We start from the raw sequence: 27277 nt of genomic DNA, 5'->3' as shown, positions 1-27277 counted from the left end.
CTGGTGATGGGTAGTAAGGAGGGCACATATTGCATGGTGCCCTGGGTGTTATATGCAACTAATGAATCATCGAACCTTGCATCAGAAACCAGGGATGTACTGTATGGTGACTAACATAATGTAATAAAAAAAAAATTAAAAAAAAGAAGACGACGACTGCAAGAGGAAGATGGGATGTGCTCCTTTCTCTTCTGCTTCCTGTTCTGGCCATCACTTTGCCGCCCTCTCCCCCCACACCCCCAGCCATGCAGCTTCACCCCAGCAGCGGCAGTTCATTCCAGGGGCAATGAGGGCTTGCAGTTTGCAGTTCTTCCTTATTCCCACAGCCAGCCTCATCGCGGTCCTAGAGATTCCCACTGGTCAACATTCCCTCTCTGATGTCTAGCTCCACAGGCTCTTCCTTCAAGCCTCTAGGTTCTGATAACTCCACCCACTTCCCATGAGCCCCTGGTGCTCAAAGAGGTAGCTTTTTCCCACCATTACTATCTCTATGATACCTCCAGTGCACTGCTCATCCAAGAATGTAGAGAGTGCCAGTCCTTGAAATGACTGTTACCGTTTCACCAGAATGTAAATTAACAACACCACTAAGCACACTGTTTTTAGTTCAGTGGACTTTTTCTTCATAGATAGACTTTTCTCAAAAAAGCAGCAGTGTGCTGATTTACATTCAGGTCAAGCCCCTTATCTCCTTGCAGACTGGTAGGAAATAGTCACCAGATCAATTACTTGGAGTAACACAGTCTTAGTGGTTCCCCCAGTTAATGCTTCTTTATATTACGGTCACTCCTAAAAATAGCTTCTGTGATTTCTGTCTCATAATAGGACCCTGACAGAGAAGTTAGGTACAGATAATATTTGAGTAACTTGTATTTTAATTATATACATGCATGTTACAAAATCAATCAATATAAAATGTACCATAGGATCAAAATTTGGATATACATTAGCCTAAAATGTAAACTATAAGAAAAAAATATTTACCTAAATCCTAGTTGCATGCATATCTACATTGCCTTCCTCTGACACTGTATTTTTAATAAAGAAACTCAAAGAAAAATATTCAAACAACTCCACCCAATACAAACTTCCATCTACAAAGGAGGAAGAAAGTTAACAGTAAATGAGAGATACTCTATTTCTTAAGGCTTGAATATGGTTTCTTTCAGGACTTAGGAAAATGTGTTAATTCAAATGAGTATATTGTGTGATACAATTTCAGAGCACCTAAACGAATTCTGGGTTTTCTTTTAAAAAGCACTTTTCTCTGCCAATCATACTTATGGGCAGAGTTGCTTGTGTCTGGCAATTATGGGAACAGGCTATTGAGATAAGCTTACCTTTCAACTATTTAAATATTTCCTACTGACGTAGCAATAACTTTACCTAATAGTTCACTAACCTGTCTGTAAGGTCAATGCCATCTAGAGTTTGCTTTATGACCAAAGTTAGTGCTATCTAAAAAGTGGGTTCTAGGCTGAGAAAGTAGAAAACATATAACATATAACATGTGCATACCTGAGCATTACCACATCACTATAAAATATGAGGTTCATTCTTTTACTTGTCAGCATGAAATTACAGAAAACATTTTGTTGATTGCATATAAATGAACACACACACACTTTACAGGGTATCTAGAAATTTTGAAAATACAGGACCAATTATTTCATTTTTCATTATAGAGCTATTCATGTGTGACTGTATAGTTTTTCACCCAAACTGGGTCATTCTGAATACAAGGGAGAGGTAACTGCCTAGGACCCTAACACAGCTTGTATGGTCACCCAAGTCATGCAACAAGTCAGCCTCCACAGATGCGTTTACATATCAACTACAAGAACTATGACATAATGGGACTAAGTCAACACATATTAAATAAAATGAAAAAAGTATGATAAAGAGTACTTTATGCTTCTAAGAATCTCACATGCAAATACATAATTTCTGCGTCACATAGAGTCTTGTTCCATGATGTATCCTTTGACATTGCTCAGAAAAGCTAGACTGTTTGCAAAAATAAAGCATACATGGCAATCATGAGATTGTGCCTCTTAGATCTTGGACTTTGGGGAGTGTATGTGGCCCAGGGCCCAGCTGCTGTACCCTAAAATCCACAGCTGCCTTTGCATGAAGGCCACAGGCTGCTTGCAGCCAATGACTGAGCACAACAGGAGTACTAAAGGAAGGCCATTTCTACCAAACATAGGTCTCCTCTGATGGAGTCTGTGGCTCTGGGACTCTCCAACTTAACTTTCTTTGGAAAGGCACAGCAGTCTTAGAGCTTCACCCAACCTTTTTTCCTTCTCTCTCCCCCATACTGGGGGTCGGTCTTACACTGGGGTCTAAAGGCTCTTCCAGCATCCCCCAACACCCTCCCCATTTTCACTCATAGGCATTTCCCACACATCTAATCTCTTCTTGGTATCTCCCTCTCATAGGACCCAAACTAAGCACAGATGTTTCTTGACATAAATCTAGTTTACATGTATTCTAAGTACAAAGAATATTTTAAAATGGAGGGCACTTGAATCAGTCGCATTTACACACTGAAACTCTACTATGATGTGGTAAGCCAGGACTCTCCCTATAGGATTAAGCCAATTCAAATTAGAAAAGTTAACAGCATGTAATAAAACTTCAGTGGTCAGCCTGAATGTATTTCAACATGGTAGAGAAAAACCAAAGCTATTCTCACACTAGAGATTGATACCTCCTAGCCTCATCTATAAAAGGAGGTATTCAGATGATACGTGTGACAGCTTCCATCCCTAAAGTCCTATGGTTTCCTAAAATTATTTATGAATCAATTTGTATTTTTTAAGATTCTCTATCTATTGTTGTGGGTGTGTGGTGCTTTGCATTTGCTAAATATCTCTTTAACTGAATTTCAGGGTAGAAAGGGTTCTAAAGTGACTTAATCAACCCTAGGAGATGACATGCATCAGGTTCACTTGACCTAAAGGCAGAGAACAACTGGACAGTACGAGCTGCTCAGGCATCGTTCTAACAGCCCATGTAAGAATCAACATTTTTAATGCTGGGAGTAAGAACCAGCTGTGGCCTCTCACCTCTTGAAATTGGTTCACTGCCCTGCTATTTTATTGAAAACACTTAAGAGTGCTGTGAAAATTTGAATTACCTTGTTTTGATTATTTTTGATGTTAATAGTATCATTTTTTCCTCTTGGGTTAGATGGGCAAACACGCTGTCCATTCCAAGAAAGTTAATAGAAAATGTATTTTAAATATCCATTAAAGTAAGTATTTAAGGTTCTATAAATAGTAACAATGACTACATGAGGTCAAGTTAGCTAACTTAACCAAAGAAGGAAGTCATTTGGAAATCATGCTGAAGTTAGGGCAGGCTGGTAGAGTGGAGAAAGTATTGGATTAAGAGACAGCCGTGCATGTTTCATTTCAGATTCAGCTTTTGATAAACTGTGTGACCTCTGAAACCTACCTACCCTCTCAGGATTTCTGCTTCCCCAGCTGTGAAATAAGAGGGTTGGACTTATGAAGTCCTCCACAGCTGGTTCTGTCCTATGGATTCTATGTGCACTTTTCTATCACACACGATGATTAACATCAAACTAGACTCAATCAAAACTGAGAGTTTCTTAGTATTACAGTTTGAAGAAACCACAAATGCAAATAATCTGACAAGAAGAAAAGTCGTCTTCTCATTTTTTAAGCATTTGTTGTAACTAGATGCAGTATGAAAGGGAACCAGGATAAGGGCTCCTGGGTGGCTCAGTTGGTCAAGCATCCGACTCTTGGTTTCGGCTCAGGCCATGATCTCATGGTCATGAAATCAAGCCCCATGTCGGGCTCTGCACTCACCTTGGAGTCTGCTTGAGATTCTCTCTCTGCCTCTCCCCCTGCTCTCACTCTCTCTCTCTCAAATAAAGTTAAAAAAAAAAAAGGAAAGAAAGGAAGAGAGGAGAGAGAAGAGAAGAGAAGAGAAGAGAAGAGAAGAGAAGAGAAGAGAAGAGAAGAGAAGAGAAGAGAGAGAAGAGAAAAAAAGAAAGGGAACCAGGATAATCTAAGGAAAAGCAACTTCCAAGCAAACACCACTGACAGGCCCTCTTACTGCCTTCTACAGAGCCACTGAGGACTGGAGGATAAAAGCTATTCCTGTTCCCTTCAGTCTGTTGGACAGAGAAGCAGAGCTAAGTGTCAAAGTGTTTCCTGTTCTGATGACAGATGGCCAGGCTTGCTGTAGAAGGGCTAAAAGAGACTGTATCCTGCAGAAGGGCAAAAAAAAAATGCTTCCGGCTCTCACCATCTCTCCGTGCTTACCGTCAAAGCCCTTCATCCACAGAACCCAACGTGAATTCCAAACCCTGACCTCAGTTAGCAACTCGCCATTCCCATGAAACACAACTTTCCCTTGTCAGCTGAAATTCCATCCAAAGCTATTTCCTCTTCCAAGGTAGTGACGTTGTGAGCACAGGAGCCCTAAGTCATTCTTTTCATTTTCTCACCATGTAAGTAAATTTGAAAACTAGAACAGTAGAGTTCCAAAAGAGGCAGTTTCCACCACATTTATGTACCCCAGTTAAGAATTTGTTCATACTCAGCCTACAGAATGAGGTTCACTCTTTTCAATCTATTCAAGTGGTCTCTGGGCCAGGCAGTTTATTAAGTGAAAAATAAGTGTAGTTACTAAAAGAAAAGACAACAAGTAAAAAGAATAATCCCTCTAGACAAATATGACATTGGAAAACAACCACGATTTATAACAGAATTGGCCACAGGCAGATAATATCTTATAACTCAGACTTTAAAACTAAAAACTCATTTGCAAATTTTCACATCAATATTTACATGAAAACTTACTATTAAGACATGACACTTGGCACAATGCCCTCCTTTGGAAAAAATTCTCTACTAAACAAAGATAACATAGATTTCACTTAAAGCTTAATACTATAATTTTTTTAAAAAACTAATTTCCAACCTTCTGCCGAATCAGTATTTATTAACATGTGCATGACTAAGAGAAGCTCAGTCTTCATAAGGCTTGAATTTAAGCAGCCTAACTTGTTAATAGTAGCATTCAGCATTGAAATAACCAGGAAAAAGGTTATGGCAGCCTTGAAGAATTACTTTCATAGATAAAGGTGCCTCAGTTTATACAGGAATAGCAAAGGAGCAGCAGGGGAAACACAATCAATGAAAGGAACTCCATTTTCCACCAACAGCTGGTGTTGCCTTGTTAATAGCTGTGCAAGACACTAAAACATAATTTCTGTTGGTGAAAATTATAGTGATAACACACATTGCAACAACTGATTTTTTCAACTATGTGACGTGGAAACTCTTCTTTCAAAGCATCAGATGGATTTTTTAAAGCTCCTAATGCCCATAAGTAATAAGTAACAACTACAGTGGTCAGAGGACTTGCAACATCTTTCACTGGCAAAATAAATTCTTTTCAAAGATATTTTTGGCATATACCTAAAAAAAAATTTACTATAAAGGATAAAGTACAAATATTTTTGTAAGTCAAAGAAAAATGCACAAATATCCTTAGGAAACCTGTTATGATTATTTAAGATACTACTATGTCACACACAAAAAATGAGATATAGGCTTACAGTTATGTAAGAATTACATAAAGTAACTTGGCAGATCCTACCTTTTTTAGGAACCGGACTCCGTAGGTAAATACATAAAGGGAAAATGAAAATCTCCACCTGTAGAAGTTTAAAAAAAACATTCTATGACATTCAGTTTATATATTTCACAGCATAGTATTCTGAAACATGTAAGTGAAAAAAAGTCCATTAAATTTGACCCCCCCACACCACTCCAAACAGGGATTAAGTTTAATGGGCAATTTCAGTGTTGGCTGAACACATACACTCATGTGCATGGTTTATTGCAAAATCTTAAATATTAATAATTCATAAATTTTCTTTCAGTTATTGTATTTACCCATCTGTTCATCTTCTCTCTCCAATATGTGCATTTCCTCTTGTTAATCATAAAGGAACATAGTTCAACAATACAAAGGTACATAAGGTTGTTTTGAATTCCTTGTCTAATTCAGATGTTAAGTAAATAACTTGACTTAACTGAAGTTCGCCCTTGTTTTAAAAATAAAAGCCTTAGTATTTTTAAGTCAGGTAAGATTTTTTCCTTCATCTTTCAACAAATACTTATTGACATCTTCATGGATGCTGCTAAAGAACCCATCCATCCAAGCCATCCATCTGATACACGACTGTTAATGACAACCTTACGCCACTCCAAACTCTACGGCTAGCTCTTAGTTAGACTTTCATTTTTTTAGTGAGGAGAAACATTTTTGGTTCTCTTTCAATTTTAAATGATTCAATTTTTAAGTCTTAAAATATAAGATTTTGTGTAGACAGTGGTGATTCTGCAGGGGGAAAAAAAAGTTGAAGCCCTACTTTTTACCCTAACAAAGATGAACCACACTTAGATGTAAGACCTAAATTTGAAAGATGAAACTGTAAAACTAACAGAGGAAATTGCTGGAAGAGATCTTTGCAATTAGGGGATAGCCAAAAACTTCTAAATAAGACCTTTAAGACCTCAACTTTGGAAGAAAATTCATGCATTCAATATCAAAATTAAAGATTTTGTAAAATGGTCTTCATAGATAATAGACAAAAGATTAGATGTTTTGTTCAATATCAAAAATTATTGGGACAAGGGAAAGTACTGAATATGAATCTTAAATTAGACATGAGTGTTATATAAATGTTAAATTTATTCTGTGGGGGAACTGTATTACAGTCTCTGTAGGAGAATGTCCTTTTTTAAAGGGGATTTACAGTAAAATATTTAGTGAAGTACCTGAAATTTTAAATATATACATATATATATGACTTTGTATAACTATAAAGACTTTATATAAATTATATATTATATGTATATATAGTTTACCCTAGTACTCAATTCCCAATTTTATTTCTTATATTTTCTAAGTGTGACTAGCTATGCCTTTAAAAGCTGGCTATGTTTCACTCATTAGCATTTCTGAGGTTATGTCGTTAGTAGTTCTATGAGTTACAAATTATAAATGCACACGAAGGAGAAAGGGACTAGTTAACTCAATCTGTCAGGAGGCAAACTGCTTTATGTGTTTGCAAGCCATGTAAAATTTTCAAATAAGGCAAAAAAGGGGGGGGAGAGGAAACGGAGGGAGAGGTGATTTTAGGAGATGATTCAAATTTTAGACAAAATATTCTGGAAAAAATGATGGCTTCTGAAGGTAAGAGGAAAAGAATAATAGCAGGGGACCTCTTAGAGCTGAGTGAGACCCAACAGCAGACACAAGTGTCCCTCAGAGTTTCATTCCTGGGCTGACTGACCTTTCAAACATCCTGGAATTCAAACCAGAACTAACATTTAGAGAAGAGCTTTGAACTTCAGGGTTGAAAATCTTCAACTAATAATTTATAAAACCTGAATTCAGGAAGAAACGATAAAAATGGATGAAAGCACTATAATAACTCAACAAAAACTTGCAAATAATATAGAAAAGCTCTCTTGTAAGTAAAGGTGGTTCACTTACTGCAGTGTCAAAGTCAAGGTCTTAATTTTTACCGCGTCTCTGTTACTGATTTTTGGTGGTTGTGGATGAGAGTGTCTGTATTTTTCTTTCTGTCTGGATGTATAAATTCTAGATCAGAAGTGATGACCACAGGGTCCTACACTTGGTTTTAATGTTTTGCTGGCACTATCTAGAAATTCTTAATTGTTGAACAAGGGACCCCACATTTTATTTTGCACTGGGAAGTGCAACTACGTAGCTGGTTCTGATTCAAACACACAGAATTTCCTAACTTTGGGCAAATCTATTATTCTTTGACCTCAGTTACATCTCTATAATGGAAGAGTGGGTTTGTAGTACACTCTTTCAATATTATGACCCAAGGATTTGGTGGCACAAATAATCTCCACTTTTCTCCAGTCTCTTCCACCTCCCAATGTATGAAACCAACCTACTTCAAGCATATGCAGGTCACTTTTCCGGCCTCTGAAGGCAACTGAATTTGCACCTCCCAGATTAAATGATTTATAACGGCTGTTTCAGCTCTAAAACTCTCCTGTTAGTAGGCAGTGATCAGGCAATTTTTATGTATAATAAAAACTTTATGGAAGTCATTGGAATTCCTATAATCACTTAATGTACCTACATTTTATTTCTCACTAAACTGACCCAGTTTTCATAAGACTTAGGTTCTAATACAGGACACCAATGCCTCCATCATTTGAATAACAATTTGTGATGAATATTTACAAGACAGAGTTTATTTCCACAAAATTCCTGTAGGAAGCAAAATCAAGCATTCTACCACATGCATAACATTTTTTATTTGTGTAGTTTCATGTAAATTACAGTTTTTAAATGATGTCTAGTTACAGCCTCCTAATGAATTGCCTCCCTCAACCTCCCACTAAAATACCTATAAAACAAGAGGTAAATAAAGGTGCATGCAATCACACACACACATTATATATATAATATATATAATAATAATATATATATATATAACTTTCAACCTATTGCAAGAGTCAGAGAATTTTACAGCAGAAAACAAACAATAAAATTAGATTTTTAAAATGTAATTTGAGGCAGAGAAAAACAAGCTATGAGTCCTGAAGGAAGTAGGAAAATCTTAGCATATCTCCCTTTCTCCGCTTCCTACCACCTCGGATACAAATGCAACAATCTGTATGGTCAAAAACCTGCTCTCTGTCATGAATGAGGCTTTTTGAAGCAGGAGGAGAAACCCCCCATCCTCTCAGTTAGGGACTGCTAGTTTTAAAAGGTAAGTGGGAAGAAAGGGAAATATGTAGCACCCTGGGGTTTCAGTTGCAGAAAAGCAGATTTAGAGATGAGATGATCTATGGTGGTATGTATTCTGGGGGTTGGAGTTCTTAAATAATCCATAGAGAGTATGTGAAGAACAAGGCACTAGCAACTGCTGCTTTATATGAAACTCTTCTAGACCACTGAAAATAGGCCAGGGCCTGCAAACATCAACTGCTACAAAGTCGGAGATCTAAAGGAGGGCTTTTACTAGCAAACAAGAGCATGACAGGGGGGGGGGGGGGGGGGGGGGGGTAGGGCAATCCACACACCCTCTCTGTGAGCGAGTCTAAACGGATATTGCCAAATTCAAGAAAGAAAATTAGAGCTAAATGTCAACATAGTTCTACCAAGAAGCAGTGCATAAATATGGAAAGAAAAGAGGGTGCTAAAAAGTCAAGGAAAGACCTGTCTCCTAAAAACAACTCCCTAGAGGAACCAGGTGTAATTTTTAGAGAAGTATTTGGCATTGTTAATACGACACAAGAAGACATGTCCTGGGGCGCCTGGGTGGCTCAGTCAGTTAAGCGTCTGCATTTGGCTCCGATCATGATCCCGGGGTCCTGGGATTGGGCCCCGCATTGGGTTCCTGCTCAGGGGAAAACCTGCTCCTCCCTCTCCCTCTGCTGCTCCCCCTGCTTGTGCTCTCTCTCTATCAATTAAATAACTAAAATTAAAAAAAAAAAAAAGAAGATGACATGTCCCTTAAAGACCAAAGTAGAAAGCCATACTCAATAAAGGATACTGGGTATGATTAAAAGAGACTCTAAGTGAAACAAAGAAGCAGTACAAAGATTCTAAAAATGAAGTGACAGAATATTACCCACATGGGGGGAGAGAGAAAACTGGAGATGTGTACTATGAAAAATTAAATCATTGATGTAGAAGGCAAACACCCACATATGGCCAGAAAAAAGAACCAATAGATGAAAGAAGACTAGATCTGAAGGACCAGAAAAACCAAATCTAATTATAGTTGTTTCTGAGAAAACATGACCGCAGAACGGAAATAGAATAATCAAAGACAGTAAAAAACCTGAACGGAAAAAAAGAGGACTAAATCGTATTCCAAATAATATCAATTCAAAGCCACATTCTGACAAAAGTTTTGAATCCTTGGGTTAGAAAAAAAAAAAAAATCTTCAGTACCAGGCATAAAAGCAAAAACAAGTCAACACAAAAATCAAACGAAAGTAAGTCACCATCAAAGAAACAAATGTCCAATTGGTCTTAAATTTCTCGTCTATATTAGTAACCTACAAAAGAAAGGGAAGATTCGATCAGAGACAGCCACTGACAGCCAAACTGCCTTTCACCTGTGAAGGAACAGGAAAAGCAGTCTCACATAGCCCAAGGCTCTGAAAATACAGTACTTATTACCCTTTACTAAAATATTACTTAGCGTAATTCCAACCCACCAAGATACAAATAAAAATTAAGAATTCTTACAGGCCTAATTTTGGAATAAAAGGACTAGGGTTAGCAACATAAATAACTGCCCTGAATTTCATGGCCAAATTAAATGCTATTACCCTTCAGGGAAATGTAATTAATATAAAATATTTAACAATAACCAGGGTATAAATCCTTAGATTATACTAATGAAAGCAGGGGATGAAGAAGGGAAGCATTAAACTTATTCGTATAGAGAAATTTCAAAAGACACTGTTGTTACGGTAATAATAAAAATACAGGTAAAGAAGGTTTGCTTAAAAATTAATGCCTGGTTAAAGGTAGTAAAAATAAATGACCTCTGTGCTTTGCATGAATGTAGCACCAAATAGGCAGAAGAGGGATTTTGTGACACATCAGTTCCCAAGGCCCCAGAAAAGAGGAGTGAGAACCACCACCCCATCTTAGAGGCTGGAAAGCAGAAAGTAAGTGTTAGCCTGGGTAGCAGAACCAAAAAGCGGGAATCCTGGGTTTTAAGTGTAGAATGCTGGCGAGGATCGCCAAATGCCAGAAGGACTCCAGCTGAGGAAAGGGCTCTGCAAGGCAGCAACCTCAACTGGAAACAGAAGATGAGGGATTAGCTTGCCCAAAGGCTGAGCTGCTATGCTGTTGCTGAGTGGCAAAACCAGGACAGCAGCGGCAGAGACGCTAAAGCCCCCTCTCAAATTCCACAGAATTAGAGTTCACCTCTTTTGCCTCGAAAAGTCAATGGGTTCCACTACATTTGCTTGGACATGGAAACCTTTTATATCCACCAAACCTGAAAACTAGAATGGAAAGCTGGTAAAAACTACCACCAACTGAATCTGGTTTATTGTCCTTATACAACAAGGCTGAAAGGGCTCTTTGTTAAAATCAAGACTAATAAAATGTGCCATAAAAGTAGGGAATCAGAGCGTTGACAGCTTGGGTCTTCCTGCCAGGTGTCACAAATGGCACCAGGACCCTCATCTCTAGGAGGATGAAGCGAGAAAACATCCAGGGCAGCCCCAGCGCTCAACTCAGCACAGCATCCTAGCCCGAGCAAGGCAGGCAGCTGGGGCCGTTTTCCCTACAATTACGGAGTAATTCCTCGATTCCAGGAGCTGTCTAAGCACTTTACAAATAGGAAGTCATTTAGTGAAACTATTCCAAACAACAAAGTAGGTACTATTATCATCATGCTCCCTCTCCTTTTTTTTAGCTGAGGAAACAAGGACAGAATGGTTTAGTAAATTGCTGAAGGTCACATAGCTAGTAAGGGAGAGAGCCAAGACTGGAAACGAGACGGGCTGGTTCCAGTATCCCAGCTCTTACCCATTAGGTTATGCTAACTCTTCCTGAACTGTATACTCTTGAAAACTGAAGACAATGTATTCAGCTAAAATAGGGTTTTTAACCAAAGGGACATTAATGGACACCACATAATGAGAATGGTTTCTGTCCTGATGAAGAGAAATTGGCTGCCTGCAAAACTGGAGACACGGAAGGACTGCACTGGTGCTTTTATTCAATACTGAGGCAGCTAAAATAATACAGAGCTTGTCAGCTAAAGTCAACAGTAATTACCAGGGGGCCATTCTACAGCTTAGCCAATCATCCTCTCTACCTGCTGAAATACTATTCCTCCTTCAGGATTTATGTCAAACACTAGTTAGTCTATGAATCCGCCTTTTCTGAATGTTGCAACATTGAAAGCACTGTAAGTTTCTCTCTGATGGTGTGTTCTTTACCTCTCTACTCATCTTTGATTACAGCCACAAACCTCTGACTTGTTTGTGAGTTCCAAGTAGGTAAAATGGAGTCTTATTTATCTTTGTATTACTGACAGCAAACAATGTTTTGCAAAAAACATCTCCTAATTGGCATCTGAATCTTTATGAAAGGTACAGCTACTCCCTTTATTTATTTTAAAGTTTATTTTAACCAAAATAGTCCATAATCTTATAATGTTATCAACTATTTCTAGAAACTGTGCAAAAATATAAATAAGAAAGGGGGAAGACGTGGCAAATATTGCTAATGCATTTTTTTTAAGATTTTATTTATTTATCTGACAGAGAAAGAGAGAGCACCAGCAGGGGGAACAGCAGACAGAGGGAGAGGGAGAAGCAGGCTCCCCGCTGAACAGGGAGCTGGATGTGGGGCTCCATCACAGGACTCTGAGATCATGACCTGTGCCAAAGGCAGATGCTTAACCAACTGAGTTACTAAGGCGCTCCTGCTAATAAAATCTTTAAAATGATCAACATAGTAGTAATCTGGAATCAAAGAGAGTCAACTCTGGAATAGTGTACATAATGAAAAATACTGTTATTGAGTGCAAAACTAAGGTACAGAGCACAAAAATTTAGCATATATTTCCTTTAATTATAAAATGGAATTCATTACTTTTGAGACATTTCTCATTTTCGCTGTTCCATTAACTGAACAATCACAAACAAGGATTAACTCATTTCTTGTCAAATACATGAAGAGAAGTAAAGTAGGGCTTATATCTGTCCTTCCACCAAACTTAAGATTTAATATAAATTATGCCACTATATCTTGCAAATTATTACAAATAAAGTAAAATATGATAAATGAGCAGAATATATTTTGAAATAAATTAGTATAGACTTTATTATATTGATACTTTAAAATATATAAACCCACCCTTTTACCTCAAAGTACAAAGTAGATTAAATTCCCGTTTCTCTACTAAAAACTCAGAGCTGATGACTTACTTTCCTAAGGTCTGAACAAAGCTTCAACCTAAACATATTTGTATTTTATCACTTCTTCAGTCAAGTACAACTGGACTTCTAAAACTCTTCAAAGGGGTTTCTGTATTATATCTGACATATTCACTTCCACAAAGTTTTGAAGAGAAGTAACTGTGGTTTCAAGCTTAATAGCAAGTCCTCCTTACAAAGTGAACAGTCTTTCTACTTACTAGGTTTTCCTGAGGATCACCTATTTTTAGAAAACAACAACAGCCAGTATTTCTTGAGTACTTACTTTATGCGCGATACTATTATTAAGAGTTTTGTACATATTCTCTCATTTATATTTTATGAGAACCATATGGGGCAAATGCCACTGTCGCTTCCATCTTGCAGATAAGGAGAGGGGACTTAGGTAACTTGCCTAAAAACACAGGGAGCAAGGGGTGGATTTGGTCTCTGAATCCAGGCAGGCTCATTCCAGAGACCACGCTTCTCACTAGTAAATATCGCCTCTTTAATACAAAAATTAAAATGAAACTTATTTTTTTTTATTGTAACTTTCCTCCACAGCTGGCTCTCTCTCTCGTCACATGAACACAAAATCCACTTATTACTCTGACAGCTGCTCACCTCCGTTTCAGCTCCTTTTCTATGCTAAGGCAAGAGGGAAAATAAGACTTGCTGCTCTGTTGTCCCTTCCTTCCTCTACAACGTAAAGCACGCACTCAAAGTGCAATGACTTAGCCAGAATGCTAGTTAGAGTTGGTGCTGTGAACATACGCTCTTACCCCAAGTGGGAAAACAGCTCACCGAAAGTCAGTGTTTGGTCTTGCCAGTGTTTCACTATAACATCAGCATATTTCTGTGCACACAAATCAGAGGTATCCATCCCCCGTTTTTTATTTCCTCGAAACTGGGGCTGTTCTTAACAACTAGAGAGTCCATCCACACCCTTGTTCTACAGATGAGAACACTGGGTCCTGAGAACTGTGCCACTCCCCTACATTCTCAGGTCACTTGGTGAAAGAAAACAGGTGTCCCTGTTTTTCACACTAGGTCTCCTTCATCCATATCTTGTAGCCCTGTGGCCTTAACATCAAGACTGGAAATGGATGACCACACCATAAGTTTCAGAAAATACTCAGCAGATGCTTGATATACTGCCCGATACTCTGAGGCAGAATGTTCATTAGTGTACAAATATGGAATTTCACAAATTAAACCAACACCTAAATTTTTTACAAAGCCACAGATTTCAGAACTCTGTGTGGGTGACTGGTTGGTTGGCTGGATTTTTGGCTTGTAGAACAAGGTAAGGCCCTTCTATTAACTGGCAATTATAGGCCTAACAAAGCCATCAGACAGACATCACTGACTCATGTTAATGATGAAGACACGTATTCCTCTCTTGCTCCACAGGTTTTTAGCCAAAGTGTTTCCCTCCAAGGATTTGTTGTCTTTTTCTTTACCTTTCGGGTACAGTATGTGGAAGTGAGTAAGGGACAGACCTAAGACTTAGTTAACTGATAGGTTTCATCTGAGAATATATATATTTTAAAGCTGTAACATGATCTTTTGGTCACTATTCTCCTTTCAAGAGGCACCTCGGTGGCTCAGTCGTTAAGCGTCTGCCTTCGGCTCAGGTCATGATCCCAGGGTCCTAGGATCAAGCCCCGCATAGGGCTCCCTGCTCTGCGGGAAGCCTGCTTCTCCCTCTCCCACTCCCCCTGCTTGTGTTCCCTCTCTCTCTGCCTCTCTCTGTGTCAAATAAATAAATAAAATCTTTAAAAAAAAAACAAAACAAAACTATTCTCCTTTTAAGCTGTTACTTGGATACTGACTTTATTACTTGCAAACAATAGAGGTGTTCATCAACTAGGGAAAAAAGTAAATTAGCTCTAGTTTGGAAAATGTCCCATGTATCTTAAAGAACAAAATAAAGGTGAGATGAAAATGGCCATTTTTTTTTGGAAACTCTGAGATACAATCTAAATTCCCAGAATAGCCTTCAAAACTTTCATTAGTTTAGGAGTCTAAAGAAATACCATAGTTAGGAGAAAAGATGTTACTTGTCCCATGGACTGATTACACAGACTTGCGTTTTAGCCTAAAAGCAAACATTTCCTGAAATTATTGCTACTTCCATCAATAATTTACTCTGTGATTCCAAATGGTTTTCCTCATTTGCTGAAGGCTCAGCTGTTTCTGTTTGAGAAGCAACAGACTTGTCAATGCAAAGTCACTGAGGTTGGAAGTAAGTCAAAACTATTCACTTTTCATTCTCAGGTCAAATGTGAACTTCATTTGAGCAGAACAGTCTTCACTAAATCCAGTCTGTTGAGCATCTGCCTTTGGCTCTCAGGTCATGAGGGGATTGAGCCCGGTTCCTCGGCTCCCTACTCAGCAGGGAGTCTGCCTCTCCCTCCCCCCTCCTCCTGCTTGTGCTTGCTCGCTCGCTCTCTCTCTCCCTCACTCTCAAATAAATAATCTTTTTAAAAAAATAGTTATGTGAAGTTTAGCAATTTGTAAGATAATGCTATGTGTATCTCATAAATATATATCTATTCATATACATCCACACACATACACATATATGCGTGCCATAAAAATAAAGAAGGAAATAAAAACACCAAACTCAGGATAGAGATGATCTCTGGAGAGTGGAGAACAGAGAGGGGTGTCCAGGGAACTTCAGCTGCTTCTGTAATATTTTAATCCTTTAAAACAGGATTAGAGAGAGCTGAGTGGGTCCTTGTTATATTAGTCTCTGTATTTTAAAATATTTCATTGGAAAAAAGATAGTGTGAGTAAGAACCAGGCTCAGTAAAAACATGAGATGACTATGTCTTTCCCTTCTCCCACACCTGGAAACCATGAAAGACTTGTTCTTCACGACATCGCCCCAAGAAAGCAGCCTTTCCTCAGCATCATAATTAATTGTACTCTTTCCCTGTCATTACATTTGTACTTTCAGTGGCCAGACTGCCATTGGAAATATCACTTGCATTTTATACTTAGTTCTAAATCTACTGTGTTTGGTTTCTTGGATTTAACTACTTTGATTTGGATGTTTTTCTTATGCTTTGTTCATAAACTCTATCAGCAGTTAAATTATATCGATTCTTTCTTCAATTTTGTATTGGGGTCTATTCTTTTCTCTCCAGGTTGACTTCTCTTGTCAAGCACCTGGCAAGGTAGAGTTCAGCATCACTGGCATTTGTCCCTCGTCAACACCAGTGCCAGTCTCCCATAATCTGCACAAAATACACCGGCCAAAATTCAGGGTCTACAAATTACACTTCTGTTAGGTCATTCTGCCTATAAAATCTCTCTCATTACTCCCAGAATTCCTTTGAATACAGACTCAACTTGTAATTGTGAGCTTAAAGCCCATTCGCACTCAAATTTGAATAGCCATGATTTGCGGAAACAGAAAAAGATAAACAAGCATTTTCCAACGAATACTTGTCTAGGATAAGGATTAAAAAAGGAATAAAACCAAGATTGCTCCACTGTTGCCAAAAATAAACTCGGTCAATATGACTTTGGAGCATGCACTTGCAAACGTCACACTTCTTAAGCATGTGGTTGAGACAAAACAGCCAAATATTTATTATCTAGAGTCAAACTAATGTTATGTGTTCCTTGAACATTGAGCACTTTCATAGTCTCTGTGTGATTTTTTTTTTTACGTGAAAGCAGACTGAAGACAAAGAGCTGTTTGATGCTGTGGTTACACAGGAAAGCAGAAAACAGGAACTAATGGTACTTAAGTTTTCAAAACGTATGTACTTTTTGAGTTTAAGAAAGAAATGAATCAGACCTTTGCTACTGCCCTCTTTGGTGTCAGTTTTCTGCCACAGGCTTTAAAACAGTCTCAAAACTGGATGTGGGACTGAGCAGCAGATCTTTCTCAGGAATATCAGTGGAGCCCTTTGCTTACCCCCAATTCCTGCCTATGACTCCAGTATAAAATGTCCTTGGTTTCTTCATCTGAAAATGGGGACTAAAATACCTATTTATCAGAGTTGTTAGAATTCAATAGGAAGGGGGGGAAAGATTAAACAGAGAGAGATGGACAGGTATGAAGCCTACGTTGCTGACTGGGCTCATTCATAATTTATTTGCCCTGACATACCAGTCTCCCCATGTAAACATTTAAAATCATATCTTAAACCTCCTGGATCTTTTTTTTTTTTTAATCCTTTTTTCTGCCCCATGCCCACCCCACCTCTCAACCCCCAACTCCTTCAGCCTGTTCACTGCCATGTTCTCCTCCTAGACTTTAAAATTGTCTGTGAAGAATATGTATTTATACATATGGATTTAGATGTTTATGTATGTGTATATATAAACATACATGTATATTATGTAAATATATGTGTATGTATATAAACATACATGTCTGTGTGTATATATGTATGTATGAATAAAAGTTAAACCCATGAATGTCAAGATCTTCCAATCAGAAACAAATACAGTTATATATAGACTTCCGATCTATTATCTTCTACTTGGAAGGAGGATTTCTTGCTCTTTCCTCTTTTAGAGAAAAAGACATAATCAGATTAACAATCTGTCATCACTGAGGTTTTTCCCAAAAAACTCAGTCAACCTGCACTCCTGCATAGGAGAATAAGTCATTTCCACAAAATTGAACTCAGTTAACACGCACAGGGAAATTCTTGGCTGACTGGTTGACGCCATGCGAGTTGCGTGCTGATTGAAAGAGTCATGAGTGGGCCACGTAACAGCTGTATTCACATGGCAGCACCTCCTGTTTTAAATAACTAGGACCTTCTTTTCACTGTGAGCATGGGGATGCAGTGAGAGTGAGCTGCCCACTTTCAAGTGGCAACATAATCTCCCTTACCAGCTAGTATTACATATTATTCCACACTAACTGCAAAGCAATTCTTAGAAACAAGAAACAACATGAGACAATGGGATAAGCATGAGATGGCCCCACAGGAAACACTGTAATCACACCCTGATCCCTTCAGGGTGATCTTGGACAAGCTCAAGTCTCTCTTCTGGGGAAGCAAGGAGACCTTTAAGGTCTCTTTGACCTCTGCAGCTTTGAGTCTAGGTCTATTTTGATCCTACAGTCTTTGACAAAACTGGCCATTCTGTTTTGCTTAAATCACTGCCGCTCTGCTCTTTCACCATTTTCTCCCACCTTGCTGCCTTCGCTGCCTCCCGCACAGACTGCCCTTGCTCCTCTCTGACATCAGTGACACCCCGGCTTCCATCCTCAGCCTCCTTTCCACTCCAGATGCTCCCTGGAGCTGAATTCACCCACTCCCCGTCTGCTGTGCAGTCGCTGCTTCAAACCAGCTTCATGGCCCCGGACACCCAAAAGGCAGACCACTCCACCAACACAGGCACCACGGACTCCAACTTCAAAATCAAACATGTGTTATCTTTCTTCCAGAAATCCAATCTGTTTCTGCCTTCCATCTCCATCAAGGACATTATCATCCTCTCAGCGTGCTATCCTTCATGCCTCCTCCTCCTTCAACCACTACATCCCATCAGTCATCAAATCTCGAAGTTCTAACTTGGAAATATTCCTTTCATTTATTCCCTTCGCTCCACCCCCACCCCCCCACCCCCCACAAGTGTCTGCCCCTGTCCAACACATCTAGTTTTCCTTCTCTCGGGGTGGGCTACACTTCCCTGAACTCCACAGACAAACATTTAAGCCAAGGTGTCAACTGATTAATCATGAGAAAGAGAACAGTCACACAGTCCAGAATATTTCTTTTGTTATGAATGACAACTTCTCTTCCTACAGGCAAATCTACACAGAAATCCAGAGTACAATCAGCGGACTGATTACAAAACACAGAAACAGAAGAAGAAAGGCTGATGATCTTAAAATGGCCTGAGGCACTTTCACCGAAAGTAAGTCTTTCCAGAAGCCAACACTCTTCCCCCAGTGCTTTAATATACTCAGCCAACCTGGATCTCAGAATGTCCTCTACAGCGGAGAAATTATAATGTCTCTGTGCCCCTACCCTTTCCTTAGCTGAGTGAGGCTAATCAAATGTTGCCCTAACCAAGCCTGGAATCACCTCTTTAGGGTGACCTGAGCAAGTTTCATTCCTGATCCATCGTATGTGAACTCTACTTGTTTGTTTGTTTTAATCTTAACCCTAATTTTGGAAATAATGAATACATAGTGGTCTCCACGTATTGCCTATAAATATTATACCTGCCAGGTATCAGGGCTGCCTTTCATCTCATGAATAGCCCCTTCACATTTATGCCTCCTACCTTTCTCCTCTCCTGGGACTGCTCTTCCTCTTTACCCACCTCAACCTACAGTGATATTTCTCAAGTTTCCTCTGGTCTCCACCTTCTAAGGCAGAAGTTTTTGTCCCCATAATACACTGTTCTAAGATTAAGCGAATACAGATTCTAGTTATCTTTTACGTGACCAACAACCAGATGGATTTTCAGCTCTGAGGGAAAGATCAGTGTCTTAGATCTACCCAGGACTAGTGCTAGTGAAACCAGAGAGTTTCACACAGGCTGTGTGATCTTGGGCACTCCCTTTACCTCTGTCACCTCATCAATAAAACGAAGACAATAACACCTAGTCAAAGGGCTGGGGTGGGAATGAAATGAGGTGATCCTTGTAAAGTACACAGAATAGCCTTTCAACACATAGCACGTGTCCCATAATTCAACCACCATTACTAGGTGTAAATGGCAGGTATATGACAGGCACCCAATAAATGATTTCTCAATGACGTGTTATGATTACCTACAGGGGCCAGTGCCCATGGCTAGTCAGACTACTAAATCACTGTATGACTCTAGGAGGCATTTCATATTACATTTGAAGAAAATACAGGTGTAGAGGAGGCCCTCATTCTACTACAGTGAGCAGTAGGTCATGTAAATGAGAAACTCTTTGTTGCTTCTTTATTAAATGTATGTGTCAGGATTTGGCTTACTTCTTATTTCCCCCTTGTTTGCAGTTTTAAAGTTATTTAATATTTAATGTTACAAAACCACTTGAGATTGCTACTACACTGAATCTGCACATTGTATAAGTGGCTCTGAAAATGTGAGGAGTAAAATTTAGTAGAGCTGGGAAGTGAAAAGTACAGCAGTGAATTTCCATGGCAATGTGGTGTTATAAATAAGATATGATATGTGGAGAAATCGACCACTGAAGATGTACAGATGAACAAAATGACTTTATGTTTATTCATGGACTCCTAAACTCCTTTGCACTCATATATTTTATAGCCACAAAGTAAATATCTAACCTACAAGGTCATCATCTGAGACCTTTAAACCCAAAGGTTCTAAACAAGGATCTGCAAGCTTAATCCTGTGGGGACCAGTCAGGTCAAGCAAATAAGGAAAAAGAAGGTCAGGCTTAGCTCTGAGTACGAGGATGAATGGCTGCTGGTACTCAGTTTCTTGGCAGTGTGACAGATGGGGCCAAGGGCTATGGCAATTTCAATACCCCATTGAAATAAGAGCCAGTCAAATGTCAAGAAAAAAATGCAAACTCAAGTACTGCCAGGTTTTTCCCAATTTTCAGAGAAAGCTGGCAATCTGATATTTCAGATACTTTTTATGAAATCTGGGGTTTTTTTTTTAATAAATGCTGACAAATTAACTCAATTAAAAATAAAACACCATGCAGACCAACAAAATACATCTTGCAAGCTGGATTCCACTTGAGGTCACCAGTTCACATTGTCTGACCTAAGCGTTCTTTTATGTGTGCCAGAGATGGGCGGGATATTTTAGTCCTAACTGTTATTCTCTGAACTGGATGAAGCCCCTATAATAGAATTCTCTGCTTTCCTGACACATGGAATTCTCATGGGTAAAATTTCATCCTCATTTTCTAATAACCTAATGAACTCTTGCTCGGTTCTTGAGAAATGTCCACCCAGCAAAAATGGAGAGAAGTCAGATCAAAGAAATTCTAACTTGCAGTTGTGCTAACAAACAGATGCCCTTTCATCATGGAAAATATGTTGAAGATTTACTAAACTTCAAGTCATACTACAAGATGATGAGAATATAAATATGAATAAGTCATGGTCCCTCCTCAAGGGGCTGACAGTCTACAAAGCTGTTTCTTGAGGGGCTACAGATGCAAATCTAAGGAAGCATCACCTACTCTAAGGAGTCATTCACATCCTCTGTCCACACTCCCAGTCCATGATAATAGCCAGATAGTAACCTTTATCTCAAGGTCACTGTGCCCCTGTGTCACTATGGAAGCATGCCTGGAGAACTGAGTCTTTCCATGTCAGATCTGGAATTGTTGTTAAGATGGGGATGGTGTCACTCCTTATCCCTTCTCTGGGTGAGCTGGGGTGAGGGAGTCGTGGGATAGAAATACAGTAGAGGACCATACAGAATATAAATTTAAGAGAAAGTTCCACTGGGACCAGTAGTATCCCCAACGTAACTGGCTCCAACACAAGGGGAAAGGGAGCTGCCTTTCAGTCTGGAAGTCCTTTTGCCATGTTAGTGGAATAGTGGAGGCAGAGCTCACAAGAATGGGATCTCAGCATGGCAGGGCCCATGTCAGACCCATTTTGAAATGAACAGGACTTGGGGCTAAAGTATTCTGATATAACCGAACACTTACCAGAAAGAACTATAGTCTTATTATTTCTCTTCCCTTTTCAAATAAAAAAGGTTAGTAAAGGTATATTGATGTTCATACTTTGGAAAACAAGGAATAATTATTACAAAAATATTAATCTCATTGTCAAAGTTTTGATCATAAACATTTTTTATTATGTTATATTAGTTACCATACAGTACATCATTAGTTTTTGATGTAGTGTTCCATGATTCATTGTTTGTATATAACACCCAGTGCTCCATGCAATACGTGCCCTCCTTAATACCCATCACCAGACTAACCCATCCCCCCACCCCCCTCCCCACTAAAACCCTCAGTTTGTTTCCCAGAGTGCACAGTGTCTCATGGTTTGCGTCCCTCTCTGATTTCCCCCCTTCACTTTCCCTTCCTTCATAAACATTTTTTAAGTTTGAAAACATATAAAGAAAGGAGGAGGGCATGGGGGGCCGTTGGGATGTGGGAGGTGATCAGTAGGAAATGTACCACCAGTTATTAGAGCAAATTAGTCATTCAAAGCATCTCATAAATGATGGTGTATGTTAATGAGGACACAACTGAAATTACAAAAACAGAATATATTTATAGTTTTCCTGGAACATTGATACCATGTAATTCAAGGCAGAGATATACATTCGTATGGCAAATTGATTCTTAAGTGGTTTCTTGTAATCAATTGTACATATTTGGAATGAAATGGTTAATGTAATAAATATACATTCTTGCTCTGCTCTGCTGCATGCTTTGGAGGAACATTATTTCCTGGCGGTGTAAGTGCTCTTTCACATAGAGCCTCAGGCTAACTGGGGTAGCACTGCCGAGAAAGAGAGAGATAGGGAAGGAAGCATGTCTTTGGTGAAAGAATGGCACGCAGATTTTCTTAAAACCAAGCCTGGAGTGTAGGACTTCTTTCTAACGGGGTAAGTAATTAAAGCCTACAGCGTCCCTAGAGGTAGTCTCTGCCTCCCAGATTTTGCCCATTTATCAGACTGAAGTTTCTAAAAGAACATCTCTCAAGACACTGCTAAGAATGGAGTCTAGCCTTCAAGGCTTTCGGTAATCAAAGCCCACTTTCAGAGTCCTGCCTTGGTCCCCACTAGTTCAATGTATCGTCTCCTGAAACGTCAGATCTGGGCCTGCTGCCTTGACTACCCTTTACCATCTGTCCAACACCAACCTCCCCTAAAAGGCCCCACTTATCACTTCTCTTCAAAACGTCCCGTCTTTTTTCCCCACTCATACTGTGCTTTCTCCCTCTGCAGAAGATTACAGGATTCTTTTGCTCTGTTGATCGCTGCCTCCTTAACATCAAAAACAAGTAAATAACAACGAAAGATATCTACTGACCACCTGCTATTCTCCAGCCACCATGAAGTACAGCAGCATATGTAATTCCACGTTCTCTATCACAGCAACTTTTCTAGGCAATTGGTACTTGCCCCTTAAACAAATGAGACTGTGGCACAGAGAGCAAACATGACTTGTGGGACGTGGCAGAGCTGGTAAGTAGACGAGCTGGGAACCGAACTCAAGATGTGTCTGATGCAGAAGCTTGTGCTTTTTGTACAACAGTACTCCACTGAGCATTTAACAACAGCAACGATAATAAAAATGACAGCTAACACTTACTGAGGAACCACCAACAGGTGCACTCCTAAGTGCTTTGTACGTCCTAAATCACTAATCCTTACAACAAGTAGGTACTATCACTACTCCCATTTGAGAGATGTGGAAGGAAACATGACAAGATCAATCAACTTGCCTGAGCTCACAATGTCTTGCAAGTGGCAGACGCATGCCCTTAACCAATACCCAATACCACCCCGTCTACTGGCTAAGAGTGCTACCTAACTGCTTCCCGAGACTTTTATAGCTAGTCCTTATGTTCAACTTTTCCCCCTAAATCCCTATCATACTTTTTACATCATCATAGAGGGAAATCTTGAGAGGAAAACAGATTTTTTAAAGGAATGAGTACTGGGAGGAGGTAGGGGGAGGAAAGGAAGGAAACAAGGAAAGGAGGTACCCTGTTCCTTGGCCTGAAGAGATAAAACCCTTAGGCTACCTCAGGATGAAACCAGTCATCCAACATCACTTCTCCTTTACTGATGTCCTAGTCATCTTTGACAGTCACACCCTAAACAGAAACTGTGATGTGAATAGATACAGAAATCAGGTAAACTGGAGCGGGCTAGAGCTCCAGTACTGGGTGGGTATTCAAAATATGAAAACCTCCCAAAGGTGTGACACTATCATCAACCCTACCGCCCGATTCAGTGCAGAAGCTCCATAAGCTCCTACAAACCTCAGTTTTGGTAAAATAATTAAAATGAGGAAAAATATTGGAACTTACTTTCATGTCAAGAATTCACAATACACATTTCAAAATGCATGCCCTTCAAATGACACCATTAAGAAAAGACATATGCACAGTCTTGGAAAAATGTCTGCGAGTCATATATCTAATAATGAACTTATATTCAGAATACATAAAGAACTCTTAAAACTAAACAAGAAAACAAACCCAACTTAAAAATGGCAAAAGATCTGAACAGCCATTTCACTTCAGAAAATATATGAATGTCTGATAATCATATGAAAAGATACTTATCATTATTCATGAGGGAAATAAAAATTAAAACCGCGATGAGATACCAATTCATACTCTGTAGAATGGCTATAATCAAAAAGACACTACCAAGTGTTTTCCAGAACACAGAGAAACTGGAACTCTTATACATTGCTGGTGGGAATCAGAAAATGCTGCAGCCATTTTGGAAAACAGTTTGATAATTTCTTGGAAACCTAAACATAAGTTTGCCATATAGCCCAGCAATCTTCTTTTAGGTTTCTACCCAAGAGAAAGGAAAACACAGGTCCACACAAAGACTTGCATGTAAATGTTCATAGCAGCATTATTCGTAATAGTCAATAACACAAACAATCCAAATGTCTGCTCAAATGGTGAATGGATAAACAAAACGGGATATATCCATTTGAACAAAGTACTAATACATGCTATGACATATACGAAACTCAAAAACGTTACGCCAAGTGAAAGAAGTCAGTTGCAAAAGAACATATGCTGGATGATTCCATTTATATGAAATATCCAGAAAAGGACAAATCTATTGAGACAGGAAAGAGATTAATGGTTGCCTGGGGCTGAGGGAAAAAGGAGTTAGGGAGTGAGAGCAAATGGGCACAAGTATTCTTTGTGGGATGATGGTTCTAAAATTGGATGGTGATGCTTGTACAACTCTGTAAATTTACCAAAAATAATTGAGCGGTGCCCTGAAAATGGATGAATTTTACAGTACGTAAATTATACCTCAATAAAGATGCTAAAACAAACAAATACGACGTTTCAGCTCTGGCTGAATGCGGACTGCCCACCCTGGCTGCCTACCATTGTTCTCTGTCTGCTTGACAAGAGAATTGCTCACAACTAGGTTCTCTCTCAGATGTATTCTAAAGCACAGTGCATTGAAGAAGAGAGAAAATGGTGCCCCAAGTATTTCATGATGGAAGAAAACACTTAGGGAATGTTCCATTCAGTGTGAGCCCTAAAGCCAACTGCTTCACATGGAGGGCATTCTAGAATTCTCTTCTCCTGTACACTTCCAAAATATATTGTGAGGACTATTAGTTGATTTTTTTAAAATGTTGTTCCAATGTTGTGCCTCTTACATTAGCCCCTGAAAAGACTGCAAAAAACATGAGACATTTCTATTAAAATATACTAGCTTTAATACCTTAGAAAAACCATTTAAAAGAGTTGAACAAAAGTGTATGAATATTTGTTATAATCAAAATCAGGAGAGGTGCCTGTGACATCATTCCCTAGACTAGGGGTTGGCAAACTTTTTCTGGAAGGGGTAGATAGTAAATACTTAGGATTTGTAGGCCAAAAGGCAAAATGAAAGATATTAGGTAAGAACTTCTATAACCATTTAAAATGTAACCCCTTAAAAATGAAAAAAAACATTCTTATCTCACAGGTCATACAAAAACTGGCAGCAGGCCAGATTCGATTGGCCATATTGCCACCTCCTGGCCTAGACATACTCTACACTCACACGTGAATCACATACCACACTAATGTTTTCAAATCTGTTAGCCATGTAGAATTAGCACTTTGTGCAGCCATGTTCTTTGAAGCCATACTGCTTACCACTTTCCAGTTGGAGGGGAAATAGGGTTAAGGGAAAGGGCTAGAAGCAAAGCTTCTAATCAAGAAAAGCTTCAAGTGATGTAAAAATATTGAAGTCTTTGTTGACTTCTCTGAGAGACTGATTCCCTCAAACACATTTGACTTCTTTTACCAAATTTTTTCTACTTTCGTTCCAAACCATATCTAATAATAGTTCCCCACAATTCCACTGCACAAAACAGAAAAGTTTATTGTTTCACTACTTATCTTGGGCCCTAGGTCAGTTTAGTGCTGAGATTAAGACCTAGAGCCAGACATAGATACAGACTCTAGACTGGACAGAACAAAACCAACCCAAAGACGAAGCTCACCTGCCTAAACAACATTTCTTAACTTTATCTAATTCAAGGAGGCTCTGCATTCTGGGCCTCTACTGCCTCGGTCTCCTAATGACCAAGGTTCTTTGGGAATGAGGCCAACAACTGAACCGTAGCCCAGCTTTGCTTCAAAAGACACCACATCATAGAAGCTATAAACACAAGCAGCTCTCTCACAGATATCTGTGATGGAGTAGGACCTTAAGAGGCTACACCTGTGGGGAAAGGTGGGAAGAGGGTGCTGAGTGGCTGCAGGGAGGGCTGCTGCCAGTGCCTGGAGAGATGGACTTCAGTGAATATGGCACAATCACAAACATTAAAATCTCTGGTAAAATCAAGGCACCATATTTAGCTAAATCGTTCTTTGATTTTTTTTTTTAACTATTCCAAATCAATGCCCAGATACTGATCTACCTACATGCCTACTGATTATCATTCTTTGTACTTGTCTTCCATAAATGTTACAATATTCATTTGGGTACCCAGAAGCTCTTTCTGAATCCTTCACTTAGCAAGAGAAAACACAAATAGCCATCCATCTAAGTCACTCAAGGTGACTCCTTGGGGCTGATGGGAAAGGAGATGTTCAAATATAGAGCAGGGGTCCGTACTCGTCCCACCTACAATGTGCCTTTGGACACATTGTACTTCTCTTTTCTCAACATGATAAGGTATTCAGCAAAAACACCATGGTGTTACAAACATCGCCTGAATATTCAAAGGGGGAATCATGGAGCAGCAACTGAGTAATAGAGAAGTCAGAACCTGAGATTCTGTGTCTCCTTCAATAGAATGGAAGATCACTGTTACCAGCTCACTACTCGAGAATGTTGAAACAGAAGGACAGGATGACTTTTCCAGTCCTTTCAATCTACAGAGGCAAATAATCTACGCATTTCACAAAATGTAAATTCACAGAATAAATTAGCTGTAATGGCTTTCATGCTGACTTAGAGATTGTTCAGTGCCCAAAAGAGTTTCCCTGGAATTGCAGTGTTATAGAAAACATTCTTTTTGAATGTTGACCTGTTCAGGTCTGAGAGGCTGTGGCTGGGAGTCAAATAATTGTCCAGATCCCAAGGAGTGACTACCAAGGTCAAACCCCAAACTCCATTCCCAGATGCAC

The 27277-nt window shown here is 39.2% G+C and overlaps 1 protein-coding gene across 2 annotated transcripts in view; it reads right to left on the bottom strand.

The window, feature by feature from the left end:
- The window catches only part of CERS6 (ceramide synthase 6), a 311818-nt gene that overhangs the window by 132204 nt on the left and 152337 nt on the right, over positions 1-27277 (bottom strand). For both annotated transcript variants that reach the window (XM_019796708.2, XM_002916510.4), the window contains exon 4: positions 5644-5701. In XM_019796708.2, coding sequence (XP_019652267.1) covers positions 5644-5701 — 58 coding nt within the window. The remainder of the gene's footprint in view (positions 1-5643; positions 5702-27277) is intronic.

This window comes from Ailuropoda melanoleuca, chromosome 2 (genome assembly GCF_002007445.2).
Source record: "Ailuropoda melanoleuca isolate Jingjing chromosome 2, ASM200744v2, whole genome shotgun sequence".
NCBI classification, from domain to species: domain Eukaryota; kingdom Metazoa; phylum Chordata; class Mammalia; order Carnivora; family Ursidae; genus Ailuropoda; species Ailuropoda melanoleuca.
The sequence above is the reverse complement of the archived record's forward strand: the minus strand, read 5'-3'. Positions and strand labels throughout refer to the sequence as shown.